Source organism: Talaromyces proteolyticus (assembly GCF_021365285.1).
Source record: "Talaromyces proteolyticus strain PMI_201 chromosome Unknown BGW36scaffold_14, whole genome shotgun sequence".
Taxonomy (NCBI): Eukaryota; Fungi; Ascomycota; class Eurotiomycetes; order Eurotiales; family Trichocomaceae; genus Talaromyces; species Talaromyces proteolyticus.
Genome location: NW_025764290.1, coordinates 1,442,200 through 1,468,061, shown reverse-complemented (window position 1 = coordinate 1,468,061; position 25,862 = coordinate 1,442,200). Strand labels below are relative to the sequence as shown.

At 43.5% G+C, this 25,862-nt stretch overlaps 3 protein-coding genes across 3 annotated transcripts; 1 reads left to right on the top strand and 2 right to left on the bottom strand.

Annotated features, from left to right (window-relative positions):
• Positions 1 to 558: 558 nt before the first annotated feature.
• Positions 559 to 2,922, bottom strand: BGW36DRAFT_390600 (transmembrane amino acid transporter protein-domain-containing protein). The gene is made up of 4 exons (XM_046217501.1): positions 2,478 to 2,922; positions 2,308 to 2,385; positions 981 to 2,237; positions 559 to 910 (listed from the first exon to the last, which is right to left on the bottom strand). Exons 1-4 carry the CDS (start codon positions 2,800 to 2,802, stop codon positions 837 to 839), a joined length of 1,734 nt encoding a protein of 577 aa, XP_046066605.1. The 5' UTR covers positions 2,803 to 2,922; the 3' UTR covers positions 559 to 836.
• Positions 2,923 to 5,615: 2,693 nt separating this feature from the next.
• BGW36DRAFT_401678 (concanavalin A-like lectin/glucanase domain-containing protein) lies at positions 5,616 to 6,825 on the top strand (the record flags this gene model as incomplete). The annotated part of the gene is made up of 4 exons (XM_046218772.1): positions 5,616 to 5,778; positions 5,880 to 5,963; positions 5,988 to 6,337; positions 6,415 to 6,825. The coding sequence occupies 4 exons, from the start codon at positions 5,616 to 5,618 to the stop codon at positions 6,823 to 6,825; spliced, it is 1,008 nt and encodes a 335-aa protein (XP_046066604.1).
• Positions 6,826 to 8,599: 1,774 nt separating this feature from the next.
• Positions 8,600 to 25,776, bottom strand: BGW36DRAFT_441256 (putative nonribosomal peptide synthase). Its single transcript, XM_046221551.1, has 7 exons — positions 24,891 to 25,776; positions 22,275 to 24,724; positions 15,610 to 22,238; positions 12,816 to 15,540; positions 11,648 to 12,742; positions 10,540 to 11,551; positions 8,600 to 10,471 (listed from the first exon to the last, which is right to left on the bottom strand). Exons 1-7 carry the CDS (start codon positions 25,508 to 25,510, stop codon positions 8,779 to 8,781), a joined length of 16,224 nt encoding a protein of 5,407 aa, XP_046066603.1. The 5' UTR covers positions 25,511 to 25,776; the 3' UTR covers positions 8,600 to 8,778.
• Between the last annotated feature and the right edge of the window lie 86 nt (positions 25,777 to 25,862).

The window sequence follows — 25,862 nt, the reverse complement described above, 5'->3', positions numbered from 1 at the left end:
TGGCAAAATTGCAATATCGAGAATATAATTGAAAATAGAACACTTCTTTGAATTATTATTGCCGCGTGATCCAGTTTTGTAGGCGAAATCGCATAGACGCTTGAAATTCCAGAAATAATTGCTAGGTGACTGGTTTTCTATGAGCTTTGGTCTTTTGAACTTGCTGGCCCAATGTGAACCATGGCTATGTATTACAATACGACGTTATTTTGCCCGAAAAAGAAAAGATAAATAAATAGATATTGCTTTAAGAAAGTGCCGAGAATTCCCAGGTGAACAAACATAAAATGAGTCGGTGAAATCAAGGTTATTATTGGTAGATATTGATCAATCCAAAACTCCGGTTACCCAATATATTTCCAGCCAAGCATCCAATCGAATCTACTAACCAATTCTCTGTCACTCACTTTCATATAAGGTTTCATAATCCTTAAGTCACAATATCAATAAGATTGAGTTAAGTGGCATCCAAACGTTGAAGTAGCTATACTAGATATGTTCATGTGGCCTACTCTTTATTCGATCATATTCCTTTTAAAGATTGATATCATGGTTTACCAATTTTCTGGATACATGCTCGGTAGAGAGGCTGCTTGTTTCCTCAATAACCTTTACATGTGAGACTTTCGTTCTTATCAGGTTATTAATATATCTATTTCAGGCTTACGCAAATAACATGCAATTATTGGGGCTTTGATAGGCAGCAGGATATGTATGCAAGTCCAAGCTGGTCTTTTGAGTTACCATAAAATCCATCATGAATACAGATTCCCGATCAGTCTCAAGCAGAAGTTTTCTCAATGTGTACATTTGTACATTCTCACAACACGTAGAGATTATCCACTCAGATTCAGAGGTGATTTACATGAAAAGGAATTCAGCTCTGGATTTTCAAATGCCGTAATCATACCTAAATATTAGAGGTACAGAAGTAAGCATCTCCTGATAAAATATATTTTTTATTGTGAATGGGAACCTACCCTCAATAGCTGCATACATACCCAGGCCACTCATAGCCAATGAAGCCAGCAGATATAGAATGTGCCAGATGTTAATCGTAACTTGGAAAGCGCCCCCGCTTATAAGTCCACGGGCCCATCTTTGCACAGCAGATCCCTGTTGAATAGCCTGTCCATTCATAGGATCGAATCCGTTTCCATCTTGAGAACGAAGACTGTTTTTCTGGATATCGAACCCAAGGGCAAAAAGCGGAGGTAGCGTGTACGTTAAGTTCAGGAGCATGGAGGCAGACATCACACTCACGAATCCGAAATAGTCGGGAATAGCTGCAGCAATAATGAAGGCTATTATCCAAAATATTGGGACGAGACAGGCATAAATGATCTTGCCTCGTCTGGAAGTAAGAGGTGGCGCTCGGAAAAGATCCATGAAAACATTGTTATATATCACCTTGACTCCAATGTTACCATATAGCCCGGCGGCAATTAGAGCGCTAATTAACGATATCATGTTACCAGCCGTTTGCCAGCCGTAAACACTGACACCTTGGTAACTCGGGTTAAAGCTGTATTGGCCTTGAAAGTGATAGATAAAACATCCGTATACAAGATAAACGGTGTATATAAAAAACTGTGCCCCCCACATTGCCTTGATAAAGTCGCGGGGACGTTTCATTTCAGCCATGAACTCGACGAACAGCTGAACGCCTGCATATGCTAAAACTGCGGAAAGAAGCCCATTGATTGAGCCGACTAACCCATTAGGGGGGAGACCATTGTAGTGCATGATAGCAGGGTACACGCCGTTCACAGGGGTGATTGTATCTGGATCTACTGCACTCCCTGCAGATCCTAAGGTCGATATTTCATAATTTGGCAGCGAGTTTGCGATTACGCCCATCGATATGAAGATCACGAGAAGGTTTACCCAGACGGAGAGGTTGGCTATCCAGCCGAAAGATTTGAGAGTTCGGATCTGGGAAACAAGGAATCCCACACAGACAAAAATAACTGGGCAGACGGCATAACATAAACGGAACTTGGAGACCTGCGAGATATTCTCTCCGAACTGGATGGTAACTTGACCCACAAGCAGTAGCAGTGCAATGGCTTGCATGATATTTGTAATATATCGAATCGTCTGTCCACAACTTCTAAAAGCAATATCCCCGTAATTCCTCACAGGGAATTGATGACTATCAAGCCCCATAAAAACTCGCCAGACCAGGTACCCGGAATACCCCGCCATGAGGCCGAAAACAGTATAAAGAGCAACCCCTTGAACATTTCAAATGTAAATCAGTATTCTAGGATTTATATAGATGTCGATGAAGCAGTAGACGCCTACCTGGTCCCCAACCAAGTGTCCCCATTGTGAACGCAGAGCCGTACGGTCCTAGGATGTCAGTGGTAATTAAATAGAAGCCTGTTTTTGAAGACGATAATAAGTCAAAACCTGATTTTTTTTTCTTTTCATCAAGCCTACACGGCACAATTATTTCAGTCTCAATGACTCACATGCACCCCATGAAGCTGTACGCAGTGCGCGGCTTGCATTTGCCCACTCTTCGTCGGATATTTGCGCTGTATTCTCCAGGCCGACTGGGCTTTTTGGATCATGAGATTGCGGCGCATCAGTTCGTGCATCTTGTCGCGTTATTCGTTTCTTTGGGTGTAAGAATTCTCGCCAATTCAGTTTTGGTGACTCGATATTGTCTTCTTCTTCCCTTGTTCCTTGTGCGTAATAGAAGTACTCTTCGAATGAAACATTTGGATCATGTGGAGCGCGAGCTTGCGGTGCGACATAAAAGGCGCCGCGAGGCGCATCTGGTGACTGTGCCATTTTGTTTGTAAATTTCACATTAACTGAGACTTTTCTCACTTTTGCCTATTTGATGGCATGGTTAATAAAAAATGTTCAGTAACAGAAGTGGCATTCAATATTTATCGCCCGGATTTAGCAATGTTCTTTTACCCATTGCTACACCAAGACCCACACAGGTTAAATACAGAATTCACAACTACAGTATATAAGACGTTTCTATGGTTGACGGCTAGCAGCGGAGATAAGCATTTTGACTAGTAGTCTGATTGGTGCTTTTGGTACACAGAATACTAGCGTTGGATCCGTCGATAATAGTTATTGGACAGATGTCCGGTCAGATGTAACCCTACCCCTCACAACCCCACTTTTGTGTATAATTGAAATGTTGGGGTTGAGATTATTACGCTAGAGAACCATTTGCACCATGTGATTTTCTATTCCAAAGCTCCCAAGTAAAGGGAAGTCCATTAACAGATAATAACAATACCCATATCTCTGTCTGCATGGGGCATTCTTGTCGGCAGCCTCTAAATAATATATATACCGACTTTATAATCTCTGTACTCTATGCAGCCATCCGCTGATTGGACCACAATAATAACGAACCGTAATATAACAAGCCAAACAAGCAACACGGGCACGTGTCCCATATGCTAGCCACTTGCCAGGCTAGTTAGTTGATCTTCATTTAATTGAAATTTATTCTCTCGCACCCAACATAAATCGAGCCAAAGGACTTTGTCCTTGCATAGCGATGTGGTTGGGAGTTTCCACTTCACAGGTTATCTCCAGCATATTCATAAGACCGTAAAACCCCCATGTTCTTACCGCACGCTTCATCCAATCATCATTTTTCGTGCGCTCCGCCTTGGCCTCTACCGAAACTTTACTAGTGAACCCGTGGGTCAGGCAATGGCTCACAGACCCTACTTGTTAAGGGTTACTGAGAGTGGTGCGTATTCTGCACACGGTCGCACAAGTTTGTAAATGGTCCGGAGTGGTAGTAATTAATCAAATTCTCAGCTCAATAATACAGAAAAATTCTATATCATTTATTATTGTTGGTTGTTCCTGGGCCAGGGGTGGGGGGATCTGTTTCTTTCTCGGTGATGACAAGTAGACCCATTATTCCAATTGTATACTGCAGGGCAGTATTGAAGTTATATCTAAATACTGCCGAATACTCCCATTTGTCTATCCTATTGTATGCTAGCAATAACTAGGTCATATCAAAAGAGTTGAGGGTTTGATAGTTGAAATACCCTTTAATGGAAACCATATCGATTGATAGAACTCTTAGTGAAATCCTTTTGAAGGAGACATTCCAATACCATCTTCTCCATGACCTAGGTCTATTAGCCCACGTCTCAAGGCTGCATAAGATCTCAATTCGTTAACTTTTTTTCACCAAGGAGTCTAAAACGGTCGAAATTAGACGTGATGGTGTACTTCTTTCTATAGAATCCCTTTCCAGCTCAGATTTATATCGCCCAGCGGGAAATGAAATTGGTTTAGCTACCGTTATATGCGGCGTTTCATTATTACTATAACATGTTTAGGTATCCTTTCTTGATCTTAAGATCATGTACGATAATATGCTAAAGAACTACGTAGGCCACGGTTCTCTTCAAGCAAGCTGGCTGAGCGCTGATCGTACTTCGCACAGTTCAAGTAGATCAAAGCTGGAGAAATCCCCATGTAACAAAGCTCTTACTTCAGTATATTTATACTCCTAAGCATGTGGTCAAGTATTTGTTGTGAGAAAGATACGTGTCGTACTCCCACAGCACAGTTGACCTAATGCTAACTAAATCTATGTCTGCACACATAACTTTGAACGAGTCGCGATTGCTTCGATTTCGAGGTCAAAACTCAATCCTCTTTTGTATATCAGCTGACGAATATATTCATACTGAAATGTCTGGCCGATACATCCGGGCCCCGAAAACACGCGGCCCAGCATGTTGCAATGGATTATATTATTTATATGGTGCTCAAATGGCACCAGACTAATCTCTCACTTGCGTAATGAATTGACTCCTTTGCCTATGAGAGCGATTGATCGCGGAGACACGGAAATCAATGCTTAGCCTTAATATCATCCTACTTGCTTAAATAAACATTTTCTAAATAACAATGATGTGCATATTATACGACCAGCTCACATGCAGATAATAAGCCACTTCACCGATGTAACGTATATATATTTTACATAGATATCAATTGATATGTAGCTGAACTACCAAGATAAATATTACCTCAAACGCAAGGAGCAGTTATTCAATCATTACATATGTAGACGGTGGTATTAGAATGGACAATTGTGACTATAGTCTGGCCAAGCTCCCCATGTTTATCGGTTGACCATGTCGTATCTTGTATATCAAACATTGAACTTAATTTTATTCTAGTGCTCCCTGGACAGCGCTAGGTGGTTAGAAAATAAAGAAAATGTCTGACAGATATTTATTTTAACATACGAAGAGAATTTACATTCAAACCCCATAAATATTCCTACTATCTCCGTGACAGCTAGATGCCGAAGGTTCATGGTGTTTGACCCTGCCTGCAAGTCACTTAATAGTTTTTCGTATATAGCGCCTCCCTTAAAAGTCCTTACCCCGACAATACGCGACAAATCCCGTCATATTATTATTCAAACTCTGAAAAAGTTCATGATCAAAGACTATTTTGTCCTCGACGACTCGAAAGAATGAGACAAAATAAGTATATATTGTTTCTCATATTCTTTATCGAAAGGAGACAACCGCGATATTTGAAATCAAAAGAAATTATTGCATAACGCAAATTATTGATAGAGTACGAAAATGATGTCTTTGTTCGATTCTCAAAGAATATCGAAAGTCTCTACTCTTTTTATTCTGACCATTACCGTTGTGAGATCTCAAAAAATTGGTACCTATACTACCGAGACTCACCCAGCCTTGACTTGGTCAACATGTACAGAAGGTGGTAGTTGTACCACTACTATTGGTGAAATAGTTCTGGACGCAAATTAGCGTTGGGCGCATAGCGTTAATTCAACCACTAAACTGTTATACTGGTAGCACCTGGGATACATCTATATATGATAGATGTCAGTTGTGCTCAGGACTGTGCTCTTGATGGCGCTAACTATGAAGGGACATACGGTATAACTAGCAGTGGGAATGAACTACGTCTGAAATAGACCACTAACAAAGATGGCGCACAGTATGGTGTCGGTTACTGTGATTCTCGATGTCCTCGCGATCTCAAGTTCATTCAAGGTTTGACGAACGTTGAGGATTGGACTCCATCATCAAACAATGCGAATACAGGAGTTGGGAACTACGGATCCTGTTGCGCTGAACTGGACATTTGGGAGGCAAATAGCGTGTTAGAAGCACTTACCCCTCATCCATGCGACACTCCAACAAATACCCGTTGTGAGGGAGACGCCCGTGGTGGAACTTATACTAATACTCGCTATGCTGGTACATGTAACCCTGATGGTTGTGACTTCAACCCTTCCCGTCTCGGAAACACCAGCTTCTACGAGTCCAGGATGACTGTTGATACTTCCAAACCATTCACTTTGTGACTCACTTCATTACGAACGATGGCACATCGACTGGAACTCTCTCTCAGATAACTCGTTATTATGTTCAGAACGACGTGGTCATCCCGCAGCCTGCCTCTCAGATTTCAGGCATTACTGGAAATGTCATTAACGTCGCGTTTTGCAGTGCCGAGCTTTCGGTTTTCGCTAAAACTACTGCATTTACTTCTCACGGTGGCATGAGTAGTGTTGGGAAAGCACTCTCCAGCGGAATGGTTTTAGTCATAAGTGTTTGGGATGATTATTCTGCTAGCATGTTATGGCTTGATAGCATGTACGCAACAAATGATACTGCGACCACCCCCGGCGCGAAACGTGGAACATGTGCTACAACGTCTGGAGTTCCGAAAACCGTCAATGCTGACGATCCTAACGCTTATGTTATATTTTCAGACATAAGAGTAGGCCCTATCAAATCGACTTTTACGGGTGGCTCCTGATGGTCCGCTGTACGAGCGAGGGAAAACAGCTTATATTGATAGCTCCTCGGGGGTTCGGAAGAGAAAAGCGGCCGAGACCACCCTGTACGCTCTCTTTAGGAAAATGTAAGAAGGAATTGTGGTTAGTTCAACGGGATAGCCTGTCTTTATCAATCGAATAGTCCTCTAAAAAGCCTACACAATGCCATACTGTCTAACCCGCTTGAAAGCTAAGCAATAATTATCGAATGCGTATCATTAGGAGGACTTCACCTATATCAGTCACTACAGAAAATTCAAACAGGAAGACTAACTTATATAGTTCAATATTTAATAAATAAGAATCATATTAGAAAAAAATCGCCGTGGTTTGACATGGTACCGTAGCGTTGATGGAATTAGCCAAAATTGTAGCCCGTCCGTGCTTTCTAGTCATATAGATAGCCCTACTATATGAAGTGTTCAAACGTGACTATGATATTATTAAAGCATTCAAAATGTTGCTATGATATTAAAGTGCATGTGGGAACCAATAATTAGGGAACTACGTGGGAAATACGATATCATTTCTGCCCTCTTTCTCTAGTGGGCTTGCTTGTTCGTCGTTTTTGATCCGAAAACATGCCAGAAGACAACCAGGTACGTATTCTGATGCCGAACTTTTGACCATCACACTAAAAACGGCGCAACCCTTACTTAGTAAGGATTTAGTGGTATTTTCTAGCTACATATTATTTCTAATAACTAATTTTCACAATGTGTTCTAATTATGATGGGTTGAAAAATTGAAAGGAGAGAGGAGAGCATATGGCATAGCTTCCTTAATAAGAAAATATACGGGAGGTGGGTACAAAAAGTCTTTGGCACAACTCCAAGTAAATATGTGGCGGCACCAGATTGTTCTCACTAGTAATTAGTTTGCCAATTCATTTATAAAACTAAGCTAGAATAGATAATAAATAATGTTTATTAGCCATATTTGTAATTTATTATAATATAAGGTAACTATCATAATACAAACTAAAATCACCATGATAAGTACTAGGAGATTTAGTGTGCCCGACATGCAAAAGACAGCCTCCGTAAACAAATGGAGAGAACGAACGCGTCGCGACTTACGCGACACCTCGATACATTTACCCACATATGTGACCTATCAGGGCACCAGTCTTGGGTGGCCTGTTGCCCGCACGTTTGGCTCCCAGGGGGGGCCGGGGTTTCGCCAGTCCGTATATAAGGTCCCCGAATTGCCCTACGCAGATAAGTGACTTCGGGAGAGAGCCGAGAACGAGCTTATTAATTTATTTAGGCACACGATGCAGGCAACGTTGAACTTGGATAGAATGATAACCTAAAAAAATATTTAACCTATCGACATCAAAATTTTACATACAGGGCTCCCATTACTACTTCAACCCTTAATTCAGTCATAGAATGGATTAGATTTCAATTTAGTTGCTGCATTGCTAGTACCTCAGCAGTGTTGTGTATGTCTGACGATCAAGTACGTACAAAGCAAGAACGTCGCGGTATCAGCCGCAGGTGACGATGCACGACGGTTGCTGGCTTATGATTTATGGCAATACGTAACCTGAATAGCCCGCTTGTATTGTATCTCCTCCCTCCGCTTTGACGATATACGGAGTAGCAACCTCCGCGTTTTATTTCGGATGCATCATGGCCGTGTCTGACTCTTTTAGGACAAGTTATCCATTGCAACATTTTACTTTTCCATGAAAGATTGGGAAATATTTAAATAAATAATCAGCTAGATAAAGTGCGTTTTCGCCACAGCATACAATTCAATTGATTGTTTTAGAACTAATGCGCTCAATACTTCTATCTTAAATCACGAAATCGAAAGAGAAGGGAAAAACATATGAATTGCAGATATTACACTATTAAACAGCAATAATAACTGTCAACTCGGTTCGAAGCATGCTATCCTCGGCTCTGACTTCTCTCACATTTGTGTCATGCATCGCCAAGGACGATTTGGAGACGCGAAAGAAATTCTTGGACAGTATCCTCCCCAATCAAGCTTCGATTACCTTCGAACACGATATCTAACTTCCCATTCCTTGGCGTAGCATAAACTTCTGGGCGTGGCCGAGATGGTAGGTCGCCGCTGTAGAACGAAATCTCACTAGTTGATCCTAAAAACGTGAGGCTAGGACCATCTTCTTGTTGAAAGGCAGTTCGCCACCCGAAGTCAGCCGTATACTCTGGCCAATTATTGGAGCTTCGGATAATATCCTCCATTCCTGCTGTCTCATAGCCCGAGTCCTGTATGAATTGTTCTTGCAACCTCAGCGCGACACTAGCCACGTTGTCATTGGAACCTATATGAACGATGACTGGAAGTTCTGTCATGCAAGGACCAACGACATTGTTAAGATTTCCTGGAAGCATAGACCTGCCGGTCACTAAACGGCCAAAAATGACATTCTCTTGTTCGAATTGGCGTGACAATACTATTGCGCACGCACTATGGAAGATCGTTGCTATCGAGACTCCTTGAATTCGTTCTAAACTTGGCATCTCAAAAGTTTCTTCGACAACAAGCCTATCGCTAGAAGCCAATGTAGAGGGCAACTTGCTGGTGCTCCATATTGGATAATTTGCACGCCGTATTCTAGAAGTCCAGTATGCTAAGCTTTGACTTTTTGTTCTTTCTCTGTAAGAAAGGTATTGAGCGAAAGTTGGCTGTGTTGGAACGTCATCATCGACGTATATCGATGATAGGGCGCTTAAAACTGTCCCCCAACTGAAGTCATCAAACTGGGCATGTGAAATCCTAAATATGAGTCTATGATTTCCTCCAGAATGCCGAAGCACTATAAAGCGAATGAAAGAATGACCAAATTGCCTTGGAGCTCTCAAGTCTTGTTTACACACCGTGTCTATGGCGGTTGTAATATCGTCATCAATGTTATGAATATCATATTCTGGTTCCAAGTTTGTCAATGTAACCATCCATAATCGGTTACGAGCCTCAATAAAGATAGACCGAAGTATGTCATAGTTGTTTACTAGCTTTTTACAGGCTTGTTCCAATTTGTCAAAGTCGACATCCATTGGTAATGTGAATATCCAATGCGGAAGTCTGCCGGGTGGGTCTTGTAATGCATCAAGTATGGCACATTTTTGAAAATCTGTGCAAGGATGAACATCCTCCACAACCCCAAATTTACCTCCCAAAACGGGATAAACAAATCTTTGGAGGAACATATGAGGATCATCTTCATCAATCAGGGAAAACTTGGCATCTAGTTGAAGCGTTTGTTGAAAGATGCCCTCCTTCACCAGAAGAGCGAGATCAGAAAGCCGAGGAGCCTTAAAGATATCTGCGACAGTCATCGATAAATTCTGGCCCTTTGCCATGGACACCAATCTCATGGCAGCGATAGACTCTCCACCTATTCTGAGAAAATTGCTTTCTGTGCTGATGTTACGGGCCTCGATGCCAAGGATGGAGGACCACAGAATTTGAAGTCTCTTCTCCATTGCGCTTGATGGAGCGCGGTATTTCCTTTCATCTAGTAGCGGCCTTGCAAGGTTATCCGATGTTTGTTCGTCTCCCAATTGTCGCAAAGCACGTCTGTCCGTTTTGTTCGTAATAGTCATCGGTATCTTATTGACAGGGATGTATGCTCCCGGAATCATACTGTCAAAGAATCCCCATTAGTGAATGGAAGTTTAAAAACAATAAGAACAAGAGAAATTAGTACATACTACTGCGGTACACGGCTTGCGAGCCTTTCATCTATGCCATCGGTGACTTGAGCAAGTCTAGATAAAACCGTTACATCAGGGTCATGATTCTCGTCAAAATCTAGAGAAACAAAAATGGCCAGGATTGAGGTGGTAAGGTTCTTTGGCGTAATAATTTCTGCAGCAATTCCACTGCATAAGTGTGGGTGACTCAGTGATGCTCTCACGTGGTATTCAATCTCTGCCAACTCTATTCTTTGCCCTCTGAGCTTTACCATGCCATCTTTACGACCGATGAACGTTAAAGATCCGTCTGAATTATAACGTAACAGATCACCAGTTTTGTATAAAACCGCTTGTCGACCATTTTGACCTGATGTACCCCGTGCAAGCCATTGTGGGGTTTGAATGTAGGCACAGTTCGTTTGTATGGGGTCATTAAGATATCCCTGGCTTACAGTTGGTCCTTCTATTAGAAGCTCCCCAATTGTTCCAATTGGCGCCAGACGCTCTGGACAGTCCGGTATAGTAAGCCAGGTGTTTGCCCCGAAAGAATGACCCACATAATTGTTCTGACTTTTTCCATTCAACCGAGCAAATGACAAAGCTTGGGCGCATTCTGCAGGGCCATAGATACCAATGATGGTCTCTACTTGTTCCCAGCGGAAGAGTTCACTAGCCTGGATCGGCTCCCCTCCCATCGCCAAGGTTCGAATTCCAGGTATTGCTGATGGGTCCAATGAATTGGCCACGGAAGGGGTGAAATAGACATAGTCACATTTCATACTGTTTAAGGAACCTGGGATATCATTTCGTCGTTCCCACTCTGAGGGAATACAAAGACAGGCTCCACATATCAAGGTTTGCAGAAGATTTGACCAGGAAACGTCAAAACTATATGAGACGAAGTCAAAAACCCGAGAATTCGCTTTGATATTTAGAATTTTCGACTGGTGGGTGGATGCAGATGCGAAATTTTGATGGGTCGTAATAACTCCTTTAGGAACACCTGTTGACCCGCTGGTAAATACGACTGTATGTTTGGAAGATTTTCAAAAATTAGCCTAAATATCACCGGAATTGGGATTGGAAGAGAAAATATGAGGAATGGAGGAGATAGGAAACTCACTATAGAGGACAGCTGTTGGGCGAATGGTAGGTAATACACTTATTGGAGAGCCATGTTCGGAGAAGGCGGAATTGTTGCGGTCGACAATGATTACTTCAGCGTCGGAAAGCCGTTCTGATAGGGTTTTATTCTTTTCTGAAGAAAGTACAAAACTAGGATTGACCTGTTTCACAATTGATTTCAAACGAGACTCCGGTTGCGTGGAGTCCATGGAAACACATGCGGCCCCTGATTTCATTACGCCTAACGCCGCTACTGGATGCCACATGGATTTTTCAAAGCAAAGGGGAATAGTCATACCCGGGCCGACTCCAGAGGAAACGAGGTACGAAGCCAGGTGGCTCGATAATACCTCCATTTCTCCATACGTCAAGCTACCATCCCATGAATGTATGGCAGGCATGTCAGGTTGTCGCTTGATTGTTCTAGCAATCATGTGGTGGACACACTCGTGAACCGAATGGGGAACAGAAGAATTCCATCTCCATACTTCATTCAGATCTTGTACACTGAGTATATCTAGAAAGTCGAGCGTCTGTGCGACATCGCATGAGATCAATTCACGCAAAGTATGTTCAAGCTGGTAGGCAATGCGATTCATCTGCTCTCTCCCAATGACATGGGAATCAAAACTTATATCAAGATGAACCTCATTAGTGCTTGTCAGTTGGAAAACCAGCATTAGTGCATTCGGGTTGAAGTCATCAAATCCATTGTTCAGGTTGGTTAGCGTTGGATGCTTGAAAGGCCCCTCGTCAGTTTCAACTAAATTCGTTTGTCCTTCTGGCTGCACGACAAGTAAAGAATTAAAGCGCGTGCCTTGGTTGGTATTGGCATTGATCCGTCGAATATTAAGTAGATCTGTGTTTTCGTACGGAATCGTGAGTATCGCTTGGTTTAGGATTTGTTTAAGAAGTTCATCTATCGTCTGCTTGGCTCTTAGTTTAATCCGCACTGGGACGACATTAATTGCCGGAGCAATCATTCGATGTAATCCATCTAACGGGGCCTGTCGTCCTGTTACCATAGCACCAAATATAACATCGTTGCAGTCAGTGTAACGGGCCGTAATAATCGCCCAGGCTGTTCTGATGACTGTATGGGTTTCGTGGGTAGTCAGCTTAGTAATACTTCATCTGGTTTCAAATGCTAAATCTGCAAGACTTACTTGTGGATGCAGTCACCTCGCCTTTGGGCCAAGTGAAGTTTGTAAACGTACGTCGTATCATATCATCAGCTTTAGGTTTATAGTTTTCTTGAGGCAGGACTGGAAAAGGCATTGCTTCTAACTCAGAGAACTCTTGACCCCAGAAACTCTTGACTTCATTCTCATCAACATTGCCAACATATTCAACAAAATTTTGAAAGGATGCAATGTGATGGTTGTCCGAAATTCCAGCATAGACATTGGAAACCTCGTTGAGAAGAAGCTTCAGTGAGTGCCCGTCGTATATTGCATGGTGTTGTGTTAATATGCAATATTTACTACTAGAGTCCGTCTCTCCAACAATTGCTAATCGGGTGAGAGGTGTACCAAGCCCCATATTCTTAGCCTTTTCCTCTTTGAAATACTCATCTAAGGTATCATATGACTGGAACCGTATGGGCGACTTCAAAAATACTTGGACTAGACCTTCCGATGTTGTGTTGACAATCATGGAGCTAAGAATGGGGGCCCTCGTTTTTCTCACTTGTTCCCAGGCATCAATCAAATCCTTTATACACACGTCATCTTTAAGTGCTATCGAAAACCTGGCAATGTAGGCATTTTTCATTGACAAGAGCGACTTTTGTACACTTGTACAAGGAAATATGTCTTGAATGAGCGAGGTATTGATTTCGCTGATTTCGCTCTGGTTTGAGATATCATCAATGAGAATCATTTGATCCTGCGGATGTTTTAACAGTGAGAACGGAGTGGTGAGCGCGTTATTATTGGCACTGGTCTGGTGTAAGATCATCGTCTTCGCCATGTCAGTTAATCGAGGGTACATGAGAATGTCTTTGACTGTCAATGTAATACCCTCACCACTAGCCAGTGCCGTCAACCGCATTGCACATATAGAATCGCCTCCGAGTCGAAAGAAGTTACTTTCTATTCCAATTTGATAGGCCGAGATTTCTAAAATTGTTTCCCACAGAGCACACAGTTGACTTTCTCGTTTAGTGAGGGGAGCACTAGTACTATCCGGCTTAACTTGACTATCTAAGTGCTCAATCATGGCGGTAGACCCAATTCCCCGCAATTGGATTCTATCTACCTTGCCACTCGGAGTTAAAGGCATATGCTGGACAGATAGATAGATAGTGGGTATCATGTATAAAGGTAACCTTTTCGATAGCTCTAGTTCTAGGTACTTTTCAAAACCCTTAGTTTCTCTCATTTCTGAGGACTGAATGAAAGCAACTAAAGTGGGTTTATTCCACCCTTTTGGAACAACTATTTCAGTAATCACCGAAAGTGTGCTCAATGGGAACCTATTGTTGAGACATTGTCGAATGTGATAGTCCACTTCGGAAAGTTCAATTCGTTGTCCTCGCAGTTTGACTTGTGTATCCTTTCTCCCTATAAATATGAGAGACCCATCGGCAGGATTGTACTTAACAAGATCACCTGTCTTGTATAATCGGCCATGTCGTCCTTGTGACTGGCCATCTGGGGACCCATAAAGTAACCATGGTGGATCTTCAACAAACGCTTGAGCAGTCTTTTCGGGGTCGCCGAGATACCCTTCACCAAGTAGTGGTCCCTCTAAATATAACTCTCCAACGATCCCTATAGGTGTTAACCGATCGCTCGATGATGGATGTACAATCCAAGTGACAACCCCAATGCTACGGCCAATTGAGGGCATTTGTGAAATCGGACTTTGTATTCGATTATAGAGGGTAATCGCAGAGCATTCCGTAGGGCCATATACCACAAAGACGTTGGCGAACCGCGCCCAAAGTCTAACATCAGATGGGTTTACAACTTCTCCGCCCAGGTAAATGTTTTGTAGAGTAGGTATTCTTGTCGGATCAACACTATGTGCAGTTGATGGAGTGAGAAAAATATCGGTAGTTGCAAACCTTTGTATGCTTTCGGTAAGGTTATTTTTTCTTTCCTCCTCACTTGGAATGCACAGTGTTCCACCCGCTGTAAGAACATGGATGGCACTCCAGTACACCGCATCAAACGAATATGATGAGAAATCATACATTCTGGAACGGTGATTGAGCTGTAAGGTCGTTTTTTGATGCGTCACTGCGCTGCTGAAACTCCGATGTTGAATGATACATCCTTTTGGTGTTCCGGTGCTTCCACTCGTGAAGATAGTGTATAAAGTATCAGATGGAAATACCTTTGGGAGTTCTTGTAGTAATTCTGATTCGACATCGCTATTGGTCTTTATGAATTCTTCAATGCACTTCAATGCACCACCAAGGATTAGGGGATTAGGAAACAACCTCGAGCAAATTCCTTCGCTAGCTGGTGAGCATATAGTGAAGCTTGGTTTTACTTGGTCCATGATAGTCTGGAGACGACCTTCTGGGAGTGAGGGGTCCAGTAATAACACGCCTGCCCCTGTCTTCATGACACTAAGGACGGCTAGCATAGCGAATAGGGACTTTTCATAACATAGTGGAACAATCATGTTTCTTTTTACGCCCATTTTCACCAGGCAGTAGGAAACTTGACTGGATAGCTGATCAAGCTCCCTGTAACTAATTTCACCATCCCATGCACATATTGCCATATTATCCGGCACAACCTTGGCAACTTGAGAGATCAACTCATGCACGCATTCTTCAACACTCGCTGGAACCTCTGAATTCCAATGCCAAATTTTGTTGAGATCCCTGCTTGTTAGAAAATCAAAATCATGAATTGATTTGTTGTTCATTTCCACCTGACATAGACATCTGATAATGTTTTCGAAATGGGGCATCATATTTTGAACAACATCAGATACAATTACGGCCGAGTCGTAACAAAACTCCACCATTAAATTGCTTCCTTCGGGTGTACAGATAATCGACAGTGCATATGAAGTAAAGTTATAGTACCTTGTCATATCCCGCTGCTCACTTGGGCTGACGAATAAGCCAGACTCTTGTAGTTTCGCTTCCGGTGATTGTACAACGAGCAGTGTCTGAAATGCGCACGCGTTTTCTGTTTCGGAGCTTATTCGCCGAATTGTAGAAAGTCCAGTTTGCTCATGGGGGATCATTTCTATCTCCTGGCTCTGTATAACGCCGAGAAATTCGAAGGCATTTAAGTTCTTTTGAATATTTACTCTTATTGGAACAGTCGCAATAGTGGGACCGGCGACTCTGTCCAGGCCTTGGATGGAGGCCTTGCGACCCGTTATTACGGTTCCAAACACCGTATCCGATGAGTTCGAGTATTGGCAACACAAAATACCCAATGCTGCGCGGATTATTGTTGATGGGGTATAGTTATCCGCTCTCCAACTCACGTCGTTCAGAGTATATGTGCAAAAGGAATCCGTTTTAGGATGGTATTGGGAATAGGGCAGTGGAGGAAATTGCATTGCTTCTAACCCATGGAATTGGTCTTCCCAGTATTTGGACTGCAACTTCTGATCCAGATGACAGATGTACCCCACAAATGACTGAAAAGGGCTTAAAGCAGGAGTCACATCGTTATTGTAAAACTTCTCAAGACATTCCACTATCAAAGATATGGTTACACCATCATAAATTGAATGATGTAGAGTTAAGGCAAACGTCGGTTGTGTTGAAGTGTCCCGCCCCATTCCTTTCTTATGCTCGATAGAGTTGGGGATGAGGCTAAATCTCACAAGAGATGATCCAAGACGCAACGGGCTCTTCACCTCTTGCTGCAAGTAATCATTTATGTTTTTAGCCTGTACCCAGCTTTGCTGTCCTTTAACGATTGCTTGAACAAGGCCGTGGCCAGGGAGATCCACAATCCGCGTCCGTAGTATTGGCAGTGCTTGAATAACCCGGTCCCAGGCAGCTTTGAAACGAGAAATATCGACGTATTGTAGGAGTTTTAATGTGTTGTGACTTATGTAGTCACCATCACATTGTGCAGTCAAGGCTAAGAGAGCTTCCTGTAACGGTGTACATGGAAGCAAATCTTCAATATTTCCTTTCTCTATGCCGCACAGTGCTGCTGCTTGTTCACGTGCCATATCAATGTCAATGCCTCGATGCAGAAGTTTAAATGGACCGGCATCTTCTTGCATCGTGTTATCGAGAGCAACAAGAACCTTGGCCATATCCATAAGCACAGGATTTTCAAATATGGTGCTCACTGTTAATTTTAATCCCTCCTGGCGTGCCAATCCCACGAGGCGCATCGCCTCGATGGAGCTACCCATCTGTAAGAAGCTGTCATGAGCAGTTATATTGTTTAATTCAACCCCCAACACTATGGACCACAGTTTTGCCATCATCTTTTCTCCTGTTGTAATCGGCCACCTTTGCGTGTCGGTGGGAGACGGTCGGCCAACCGAGGCAGCGATATCTAAGAGTTTCCTCCTATCCCTTTTACCCGTACCAGTTTTTGGCATCTCAGATATAGAGATATAATATAAAGGAATGGCATACCGGGGTAATGCCTTTCGAAGCTCTTTATCAATGTCTTTTGTCAAAATCTCGATGCTATTGTTTGGGGATACGATGAACCCAACCAACGATAGTTGATCTTCACTTTCAAAAGACACTCCTTCCACAGCTACTTCCATATTCGCACCGGTGGAGTTCAAAAATAGCCGCAAGTGTTTTTCGACCTCCTCTGGGTAGACCAATTGTCCATTGATTTTCAGCTGATTATCCCTTCGCCCCAAGAATACCAAGTTCCCATTAGACTCAAATCGAGCTAGATCTCCAGTTCTGTAGAGACGAACCAATTTGCCTGGCTTATTGATGTGTCCTCCCTTCAATGGAAAGGCCGGGCTGTCAAAGAAATGCTTCTTTGTTAATTCCACGTCATTCATATAACGATCAGCACATGCCGGGCCTTCGAAAACCAGTTCACCTATTGCGCCAAAGGGAACGAGCCGGCTATGAACACCTGGGTCCACTACCCACAAGCGATTTGAATATCTGGAGTCAATATGGCCAATTACTCCGCCGCGCCACGTGGGCTCGTCCACATTACAGAAGGTTGCCGTTGAGCATTCGGCGGGACCATACCAGTTTACGATTCGACAATGCCCTCTCCAGAGCTCTATGTCGTCTTCAATCAGATTCTCGCCTGCGAAGACTATAGTAGATAGAAGCTGTACATCGTTTGGGTGAAGGAGCTTTGCCGTGGATCGTGTAAACGTACAGAAATTGACACGGAGGCGATTGATTGTGTCAACCAATTCATCGACCCGCTCTTGCTCTGATGGAATACACAAGCATGCTCGGCTAGTTAGAGCAGACATTGTCTCAACTGTGGCCACGTCAAAATCGTAGGACGCGAACTGGAACACGCGAGAAGTTGGCCCCAATGAGAGATTGGAGCGGTGGGAATTGACATTTGCAGCCAGAGCACCGTGAGTCCAAAGAATTTGTTTAGGCTCGCCTGTGCTTCCTGAAGAAACCAGTATCGCGGCCGGATCGCTCATTTTTATCGGAGACCAAGGACATAGAGGCAGGTTGGCCGGATCGGTTGATAATTCCTCTATCGTTACGCAGTGGACATATTGAGATATCAATCCTCTGCGAGAATCACAAGCAATTGCTAATCTAACTACTAAACTGTTGAGGGTGGCAGCCACTCTCTGATCGGGCAGTGTAGCTGAAAGAAGCAGGCTCACAGCACCCGCCTTTAAAACACTAATTTGCAACACAGGCACCCATCTTGACTTTTCTAAACACAAGGCTACTGTCGACCCCTTGACAACCCCTAGTTGATATAGTCTCCGTGAAATAGTAGATGAGAGCTCCTCGACCTGACAGTAAGAGAAACACCCGTCCCATGAGTGGATTGCAGTTGCATTGGGGTCTTCTATTGCGACTGATGTTACTAGGTCATGAACACATGTGCTTGGTTCTTCATAAGGCTGTCGATTTTGCGTCCAAAATGAGCTCAAATCAAAATCGCTTGCTGTCTGTATTTCGCTTAGTTTCATGTTCTGTGAGCTGTCTGCTGTTATCTGAGAAAGTATGGTTTCCATTTGGCAAACTATTCGGTACATTTGATCGCGATCGATAATATGCGGATCAAAGCTGATACGCAAATCCACTCCAGAGTGTTCCAATTGGCATATTATCATCAATGCGTTGGTATTGAAAGGATCCGTGCCTGTTGTCTCAAGGGATGACGCGAAGCTCCGGGCCTTGAACAACGGGCTGTCTTTTTGCAAGCTATTACCTGCATTTGACGGCTGTATTACCAGCAATGTCTGGAAAACACCGTTGTCGAGGACTCCCAGAGCACGTTGGATATTTTGTATTCCGTACTGCTCGTATTTAACTGTTTCCCAAGTTTGGCTCTGGACATGGTGGAGGAATTTTGCAACGGTCTCACTCCAGTCTATTGAAATGGCAACCGGGACGGTTGCAATGGTTGGACCTACACAGTGTTCAATCCCTTTCATATTGATTTGTCTTCCAGTGACCGTAGCACCAAACACGACATCCGTTGATCCCACGTATTGAGCTGCGAGCATCGCCCAGGAAGCACGGATCATGGTGGACGGCGTTATTCCACTCCTCGACCAGTTCAGGGAGACCTTATGCTGCAGGAAGGCGGTCGCCTGTGGTTGATATGTCACAGTGGGAACCATAGGGAACTGTCTGAATTCAGCACGAGACAACTCTCTTTTCCAGAACTGGGCGGCTTCTTCTGTGTCACTGCTTTTTAAATATTCGATGAAATGACGGAAGGGCGTATTGTTCCTAGCAGGCTTGGCAAAATATTGAGACTCGATTTCCTGTAAAATCATTTCGAGTGAAATTCCGTCATATAGACAGTGATGGATGGTCAATATAAAATTACGATCGATGATAGCAACTCTGCAAAGAGCTGTCCCCAAACCCATCGCGTCACGCTCATCGTCATTCAAATAACTGTCGATATTATTGCCCGATCTGTACGATACACTGTCAATCACGATCTGGAGAAGGCCATGTGCGGGTAAATCGGTGATTCTGGTCCTAAGAATGGGGAATTTGTTGGCGGTCGATATCCAGGCTTGTCGTAACTTCTCGACTTCAACATGGCCCTGGAGTGGTAGTACACTGCGAGATACGTATTGTCCTCTCTTCTTTATTCCGAGTGCAAGTAAGCCTTCTTGAAGTGGTGTGCACGGGTACATATCCGAAATCAAAGTTTCATTAACTGAACAAAGATGAGCAGCACGAGATATTGTTACTCTAGTCTCAATCTCGGTATCCTGATGTACATGGATAAGCGAGAAGGGGATAGTTTCAGGAGACTGAGAGACGGAATTCTGCTGCAAAACTCTCTCAGACATCTTTTGAAGCTCTGGAGCTTCAAATACATCCCCTACCGTAAGTAATAATTCCTGATTACGAAGCAAGGCGACAAGTCGCATTGCGGTAATAGAATCACCACCTAGACGGAAGAAATTGTCTGTCGCGTAGATTGATCCCGGCTCCATTAATAATACATTCGCCCACACTTCCTGGAGTTTAAATTCCATGTTTGTAGCAGGTTTTCTATCCTTGCGCCGGGAAGGCTGCATTTCTGCCAGTTCCTTCATAGTCAAGGAACTTCCAATTTCACGCAGTCGTTTTCTGTCCATTTTTCCTGACTTGTTGACTGGGATTTCATCGATAGGAACATAGACCGTCGGAATTATGTAAGATGTTAGACAGTTTAACAAGTGGTCCTCAATCTCTTGCAGCGGTAGATTCTGCTTAATCAAAGCGGTATGGTCCTGGCTTTTTGCCGTATTAGTAGCACTTACAAAGAGCGCCAGTATCTCCTTGAGACTACCAAATGGACAAAAAATTTCCGCCACCACTATTACGTCCAATTTTCCATGTAGGAAGGACTGCACACATATCTCAATATCCTGCAGATCAACCCTCTGTCCTCGTAATTTCCTCTGGTAACTCTCTCTTCGGCCAATGTAAATTATGTCGCCATCTTTGTCATATTTAACAAGATCCCCGGTACGGTATATAGGACCAGGACGTCCTGGAATATCTAAATGCCCATCACGTAGCCATTTCGCGGATAGAAAGGCCTTTGAATTCAACGACTGTCCTCTTTTACCTGTGTAACATCCAACTATTGGGCCCTCAATGCAGAGTTCCGCGATAGATCCTACTGAGGCCAGCTTATCAGGGTTGTTGGGGTTAACCAACCACATTGCTCCCACTTCACTTCTACCGATAAGGCCAAACTTCCAATGTTCTCTTCGAACGATACATGCAGTTGCTACTGAAGCTTCTGCTGGCCCATACCAGTTATAAATAGTTTCCACGGTTTCCAGCCACCGAAATGCATGTCTTTCCTGTAATGGCTCCCCAGCAAATACTAGAGTGCGCAAAGATTGGATATCGGAAGGTTCAATCGTTTCGGCGACCGATGGGGTAAGACATATCCAATTAGCCTCGTAGGCTTTGATTGTGCTGGTGAGTTCGTTCTTTCTATCAGATTCCGATGGAATACATAAGCAGGCCCCGACAGTTAGAGATGCCAACGTTTCGATTGTGCTAACATCATAGTCATACCCAGAAAACTGAAAAACCCTGCTCTTTTCAACCATTCGGAAATAGCGGATGGCGGCTTGGATATTGCTTGACAGTATTTCATGGCTCCACTGGATCGGCTTTGGATTTCCTGTTGATCCGGATGTGAAAAGCACAATGGCAGGATCCGAAGGAAAATTGGTGACATTTTGAAAAGTATGCTTCGGTTCCTGTCTTGTCGGGTTCTGCAGGCTGGATATACCGATAACTGGTATCATTCCCTGAAACGGGGACTCTTCAGGTAGACCTGATGTGATAGCCAGTTGAGGCTGCACTGTCTCCACAACCTGATAAGCGCGCTGGCTTGAACATCCTATTGACAGTGGTACTGCTACTGCGCCAATTCTAAGGACAGAGAGCATAATAACAATCATCCATGCCGACTTCTCGAAATTCAATGCAATAATTGACCCCTTATTTACTCCGTTTTCACTTAGTTGAAATGCATAATCTGTCGATAGATATTTAAGCTCCTGATATGAGATCTCGGTGTCCCAAGAGGAAATTGCAGTGTCATGCGGTTTGGTTGTGGCTCTTGCGTCAATTACGTCACTTATAGAAATGAGCGGATCCATTTTCATATTTTTATTCCATCTCCAAATATCGGTAAGGTCATCATTCGTCATCATTTCAATCTCTCCCAGCATGGAGTGGGTTCTTGAACATAATTGTCGAAGCACGAGTTCGGTTTGTAGCAAGAGTCGTTGAACTTGTTTTTCTGGAATGGCACCGCAGTCAAAATTTATCTTCATATCAAGACCAGACTCCCGCAATTGACACACTATCATCATTGCATATGGATTATAACCGGCCAAACTGTCACCCCAAGATTCTTTGTTGACCATATCGGTCATGGGATCAAGCTCCGAGTTGTTCTTTTTGGTTTGTAGAATCGTCATAGCTTGGGAAAAAAGCTTTCCTGGTTTCTGACTTGCACTCTGTTGATCAGGCTGAACAACAAGTAGTAATTGAAATTGACTCGCATCCTCAATATCTGCAGCTATTTGGTGGATGTTCTGAAGTCCAATATATTCATATTCCACGGAATCTACCATCTGCTGCTGGACTAGCTGCAACAAACTTCGTACAGATTGATCCCAGTTGAATTTGACGCGTACGGGAACTGTTGCAATTGTTGGGCCAGTTATTCTTTCAGTTCCTGGGATTGACACTTGTCTACCGCTAACGGTCACTCCGAATTTGACGTCAGTAGAATTTGTATATGAGGCGACTAGTAGAGATACTGCGGCACGTACGATGGATGAAGGTGTGATTCCTTCTCGTGGCCATTCCAAATCTCTCACTTCATGGGTTAAATCCAGTTTTCCCAGTGGGTGGTAATTTGGTGGAGGAAAGACAACTGCCTCTGACCCAATGAGTTGGTTTCGCCAAAATGAAACAGCCTCATCGGTATTTGATATCAACGTGTATCTCACATATTTCTGAAATGGTACTAGCGATAACGGGTTCTTGCCGGTGCCGTTATAATGACACTCCACACAATCCAGAATCAGTCCAAAAGACCACCCGTCAAAGATTGAATGGTGCATTTCTAGAACCAGGAACAATCCTTGTCCTTCATAAATACCTACTCGGCACAAAGGATTTCCCAATGAAGTTCTTGATGAATCATTCCAAAATTCATTGAGGGATGTCCATCGATGCAAAGGAACCCGAGAATTCACTGCAATGTGAACTAAGCCTTCCGTTGGCAGGTCTATGATTCTTGTCCGTAAAATCTGGACTTCAGCAACTGTAGCTCTCCAGGCCTCTTCTAATCTCACCAGATCGATGTCATGAGGAAGCTTAAAAGCTGTTCTCGAAACATAATAGTCCGCTCCTAGAGTGGTTTTTGCATAATGTTTAGCCGTTAATGCCAGCATTCCTTGCTGAAGCGGCGTGCATGGGTAAATGTCTTCAATATCACCTATTCCAACTCCGCAAATCCTGGCACTCTCCTGACATATGTTATCCAAATCTATCTTTCCACTGAGGAGTGAAAACGGTGCCATTCCATCTTCGCTCTCGGTTTCTGTTTCTAACCTACTGACCTTAGACAGATCTCGTAGCACTGGTGACTTGAATATATCTGCTACCGTCAACAGTAAACCCCTTCGACGAGCCGATGCCACTAATTGCATTGCAATTATAGAGTCGCCGCCGAGACGAAAAAAGTTATCCGTCATACTGATTCGGCCTGACTCTAAACCCATAACAGTTGCGCAAAGCTCGGTGAGCCGGCTTTCGATTTCGTTAGACGGTGGACAATATTCGCTGGCAGAAATAGTTTTGGATTGGAGTTGTAGAATGTCATTGAATGTTTGAGAAGCAACCATTGCTCGCAGGTGTTGCCGGTTTATTTTCCCTGTAGGGCCAATCGGTATTTTTTCAATGGGAATGTAAATGCTAGGAAGCATGAACGCAGGTAGGCGCTTCGCAGCCCTTTGCATTAACCCGTCTAACAGATACTTCACCTCTGTCATATCTTCACCCCCAGTCTGTATAAACATTGCCAGCGACGGACTGCTTCTGTTACGATAAACAACAGCCTCCACGATGACTGAAAGCCTACCATCTAAGCAAGCCCGAACATGATGCTCTACGTCGCCAATTTCAACACGTTGACCCCGAATCTTCCACTGGGAAGTTTCCTTTCTGCCCACAAATACAAGAGATCCGTCTGATCGATACTTCACCAAATCACCAGTTTTGTACAAGCGGCCTGACCGACCCGATAATCCGTCTTTCCCACCGACTAACCAAGGGGGGTTATTTATAAACGCCGATTCAGTCTTTTCACGATCATATAGATAACCTTGGCCAACCATAGGGCCCTCCAAATAAAGCTCGCCAGTCGACCCTGCGGCAACCAGGGTGTTGCAATCATCGGGGTTAACAACCCAGGTGCAAAACCCTACACCTTTTCCAATACTGGGTACTTCATCCGTCGATGTCGAAAGAGTAGAAAATGCACACTTAAAAGTGCATTCAGTTGGTCCATACGTGTTAACAAGCTTGACGTTATCGGCCCACTGTTTCAGGTTGTCGTAGTAAGGCATTTCTCCACTCAGTAGAATCGTTTCAAGAGATGGGACAATTCCTTTGATTGTACGGAGCACCGTTGGCGTCAGATTGATCAATGTCGCTTTGTATTCGATGAGCGATGCAGAAAGATCTCTCATCATGTCTTCTTCCGATGCAATACATAAGCATCCCCCAGCGCACAGTGTGTGTAAAACATTGCTCCATGCCACATCAAAAGAATATGGCGCAAAATCAAATACTCTAGACTTTCTATGAAATCCAAGTTGAGACCCTTGGTAATACACGGTGCTCCTCACGTTCGCATGGCTTATACAAGCACCTTTGGGCTGACCTGTTGATCCACTGTCCATAGTTAGTGACTTTATGATCAAAATGAGATTTCGAGAACAGGGGGGGAGGTTCCTAGGTTCCAGACACTAAAGATATGACAATCTATACCTCCGAGCTACATCTTTGGTGGCTTCAAATGACTACCTAGTCAGAGAGGAAACGGCTTTAGGGCACCTACGATGTGAATGAGATATACACAATGTCTTCCGGCAAAACGACGGGTAGCCCCAACTTGTCTTGCTCTTCGCCAACGTTTGCTGTAACTCGCATCCTCTCGTCAATTTGCAGAACGGGAACATTTGTCATTTGTACGATTCTATCCACGTGGCTTTCTGATGCAATGATTGTGGTTGACCGGCACTGTTTTATAATCGACTGCAGCCGTATGTCAGGGTAAGCAGGGTCAAGCGCAATAGCTGCGCACCCAGCTTTGATTACACCTAACATTGCGACACAAGTCCATCGACACTTTGAAAACAAGAGCGGTACGTTAGATCCAGGAGAATTGCCCATTTTTAGAAGACGTTGCGCCACATTGTTGGCGAGGTTATCAAGTTCAGCATAGGTAAAATTGCCGTCCCAAGCGCAAACTGCAGGTGCATCTGGCTGGGAATTTGCTATTTCCGTGATGAGGTCGTGAACACACCCCTGAATTGGTGTTGGTACTACCGCGTTCCAAGTCCATATTTTTTCAATATCTTCATCCGAGAGCGGAGCGCTGTTTACGGCCTCATTTTGTGAATCCGTAAACAGCCTCCGGTCCAGCATGGGATCATTACGACTATCTTCGGGAAACATGTTTTATGTGTAGTGATTACCCTTATCCTCGGACGGTCATGTGTTTCTCAACCTAGTCAATTAGATCTCCTCTCATGGGTAATATAGAGTGAATTTTCGATTCCAATTCGGTATTATTGGGTAAGGGATCGCTATTATGATTAGAGAAATTGTCAATGTTCAACAAGCTTAAGATACCATGTTCTTGAACTTGTGAATCAGAGCATGTCGTAATTGCTTGTAATTTGCGACCGCATTTCTAATCAACAATTGTGCGAGAATGACCAGGAACAAGAAGCTTAATAAAATTGTGTCCTCAGGAAAAATATTATACGTAGTTAGAACCCAAGCATGCAGCGGAGAGACTGACCCA

What these genes read in the sequence shown, in the direction of transcription:
- BGW36DRAFT_441256 (XM_046221551.1), bottom strand. Translation starts at nt 25,510, where the DNA reads ATGTTTCCCGAAGATAGTCGTAATGATCCCATGCTGGACCGGAGGCTG. An exon ending in CCCAACAGCTGTCCTCTATA is followed by an intron (nt 11,552 to 11,647) that starts GTGAGTTTCCTA and finishes CCAAACATACAG; the next exon opens with TCGTATTTACCAGCGGGTCA. An exon ending in GCAAGCCGTGTACCGCAGTA is followed by an intron (nt 10,472 to 10,539) that starts GTATGTACTAAT and finishes ATTCTTTGACAG; the next exon opens with TATGATTCCGGGAGCATACA.
- BGW36DRAFT_390600 (XM_046217501.1), bottom strand. Translation starts at nt 2,802, where the DNA reads ATGGCACAGTCACCAGATGCGCCTCGCGGCGCCTTTTATGTCGCACCG. An exon ending in GACACTTGGTTGGGGACCAG is followed by an intron (nt 2,238 to 2,307) that starts GTAGGCGTCTAC and finishes GAAATGTTCAAG; the next exon opens with GGGTTGCTCTTTATACTGTT. An exon ending in TATGTATGCAGCTATTGAGG is followed by an intron (nt 911 to 980) that starts GTAGGTTCCCAT and finishes TCTAATATTTAG; the next exon opens with GTATGATTACGGCATTTGAA.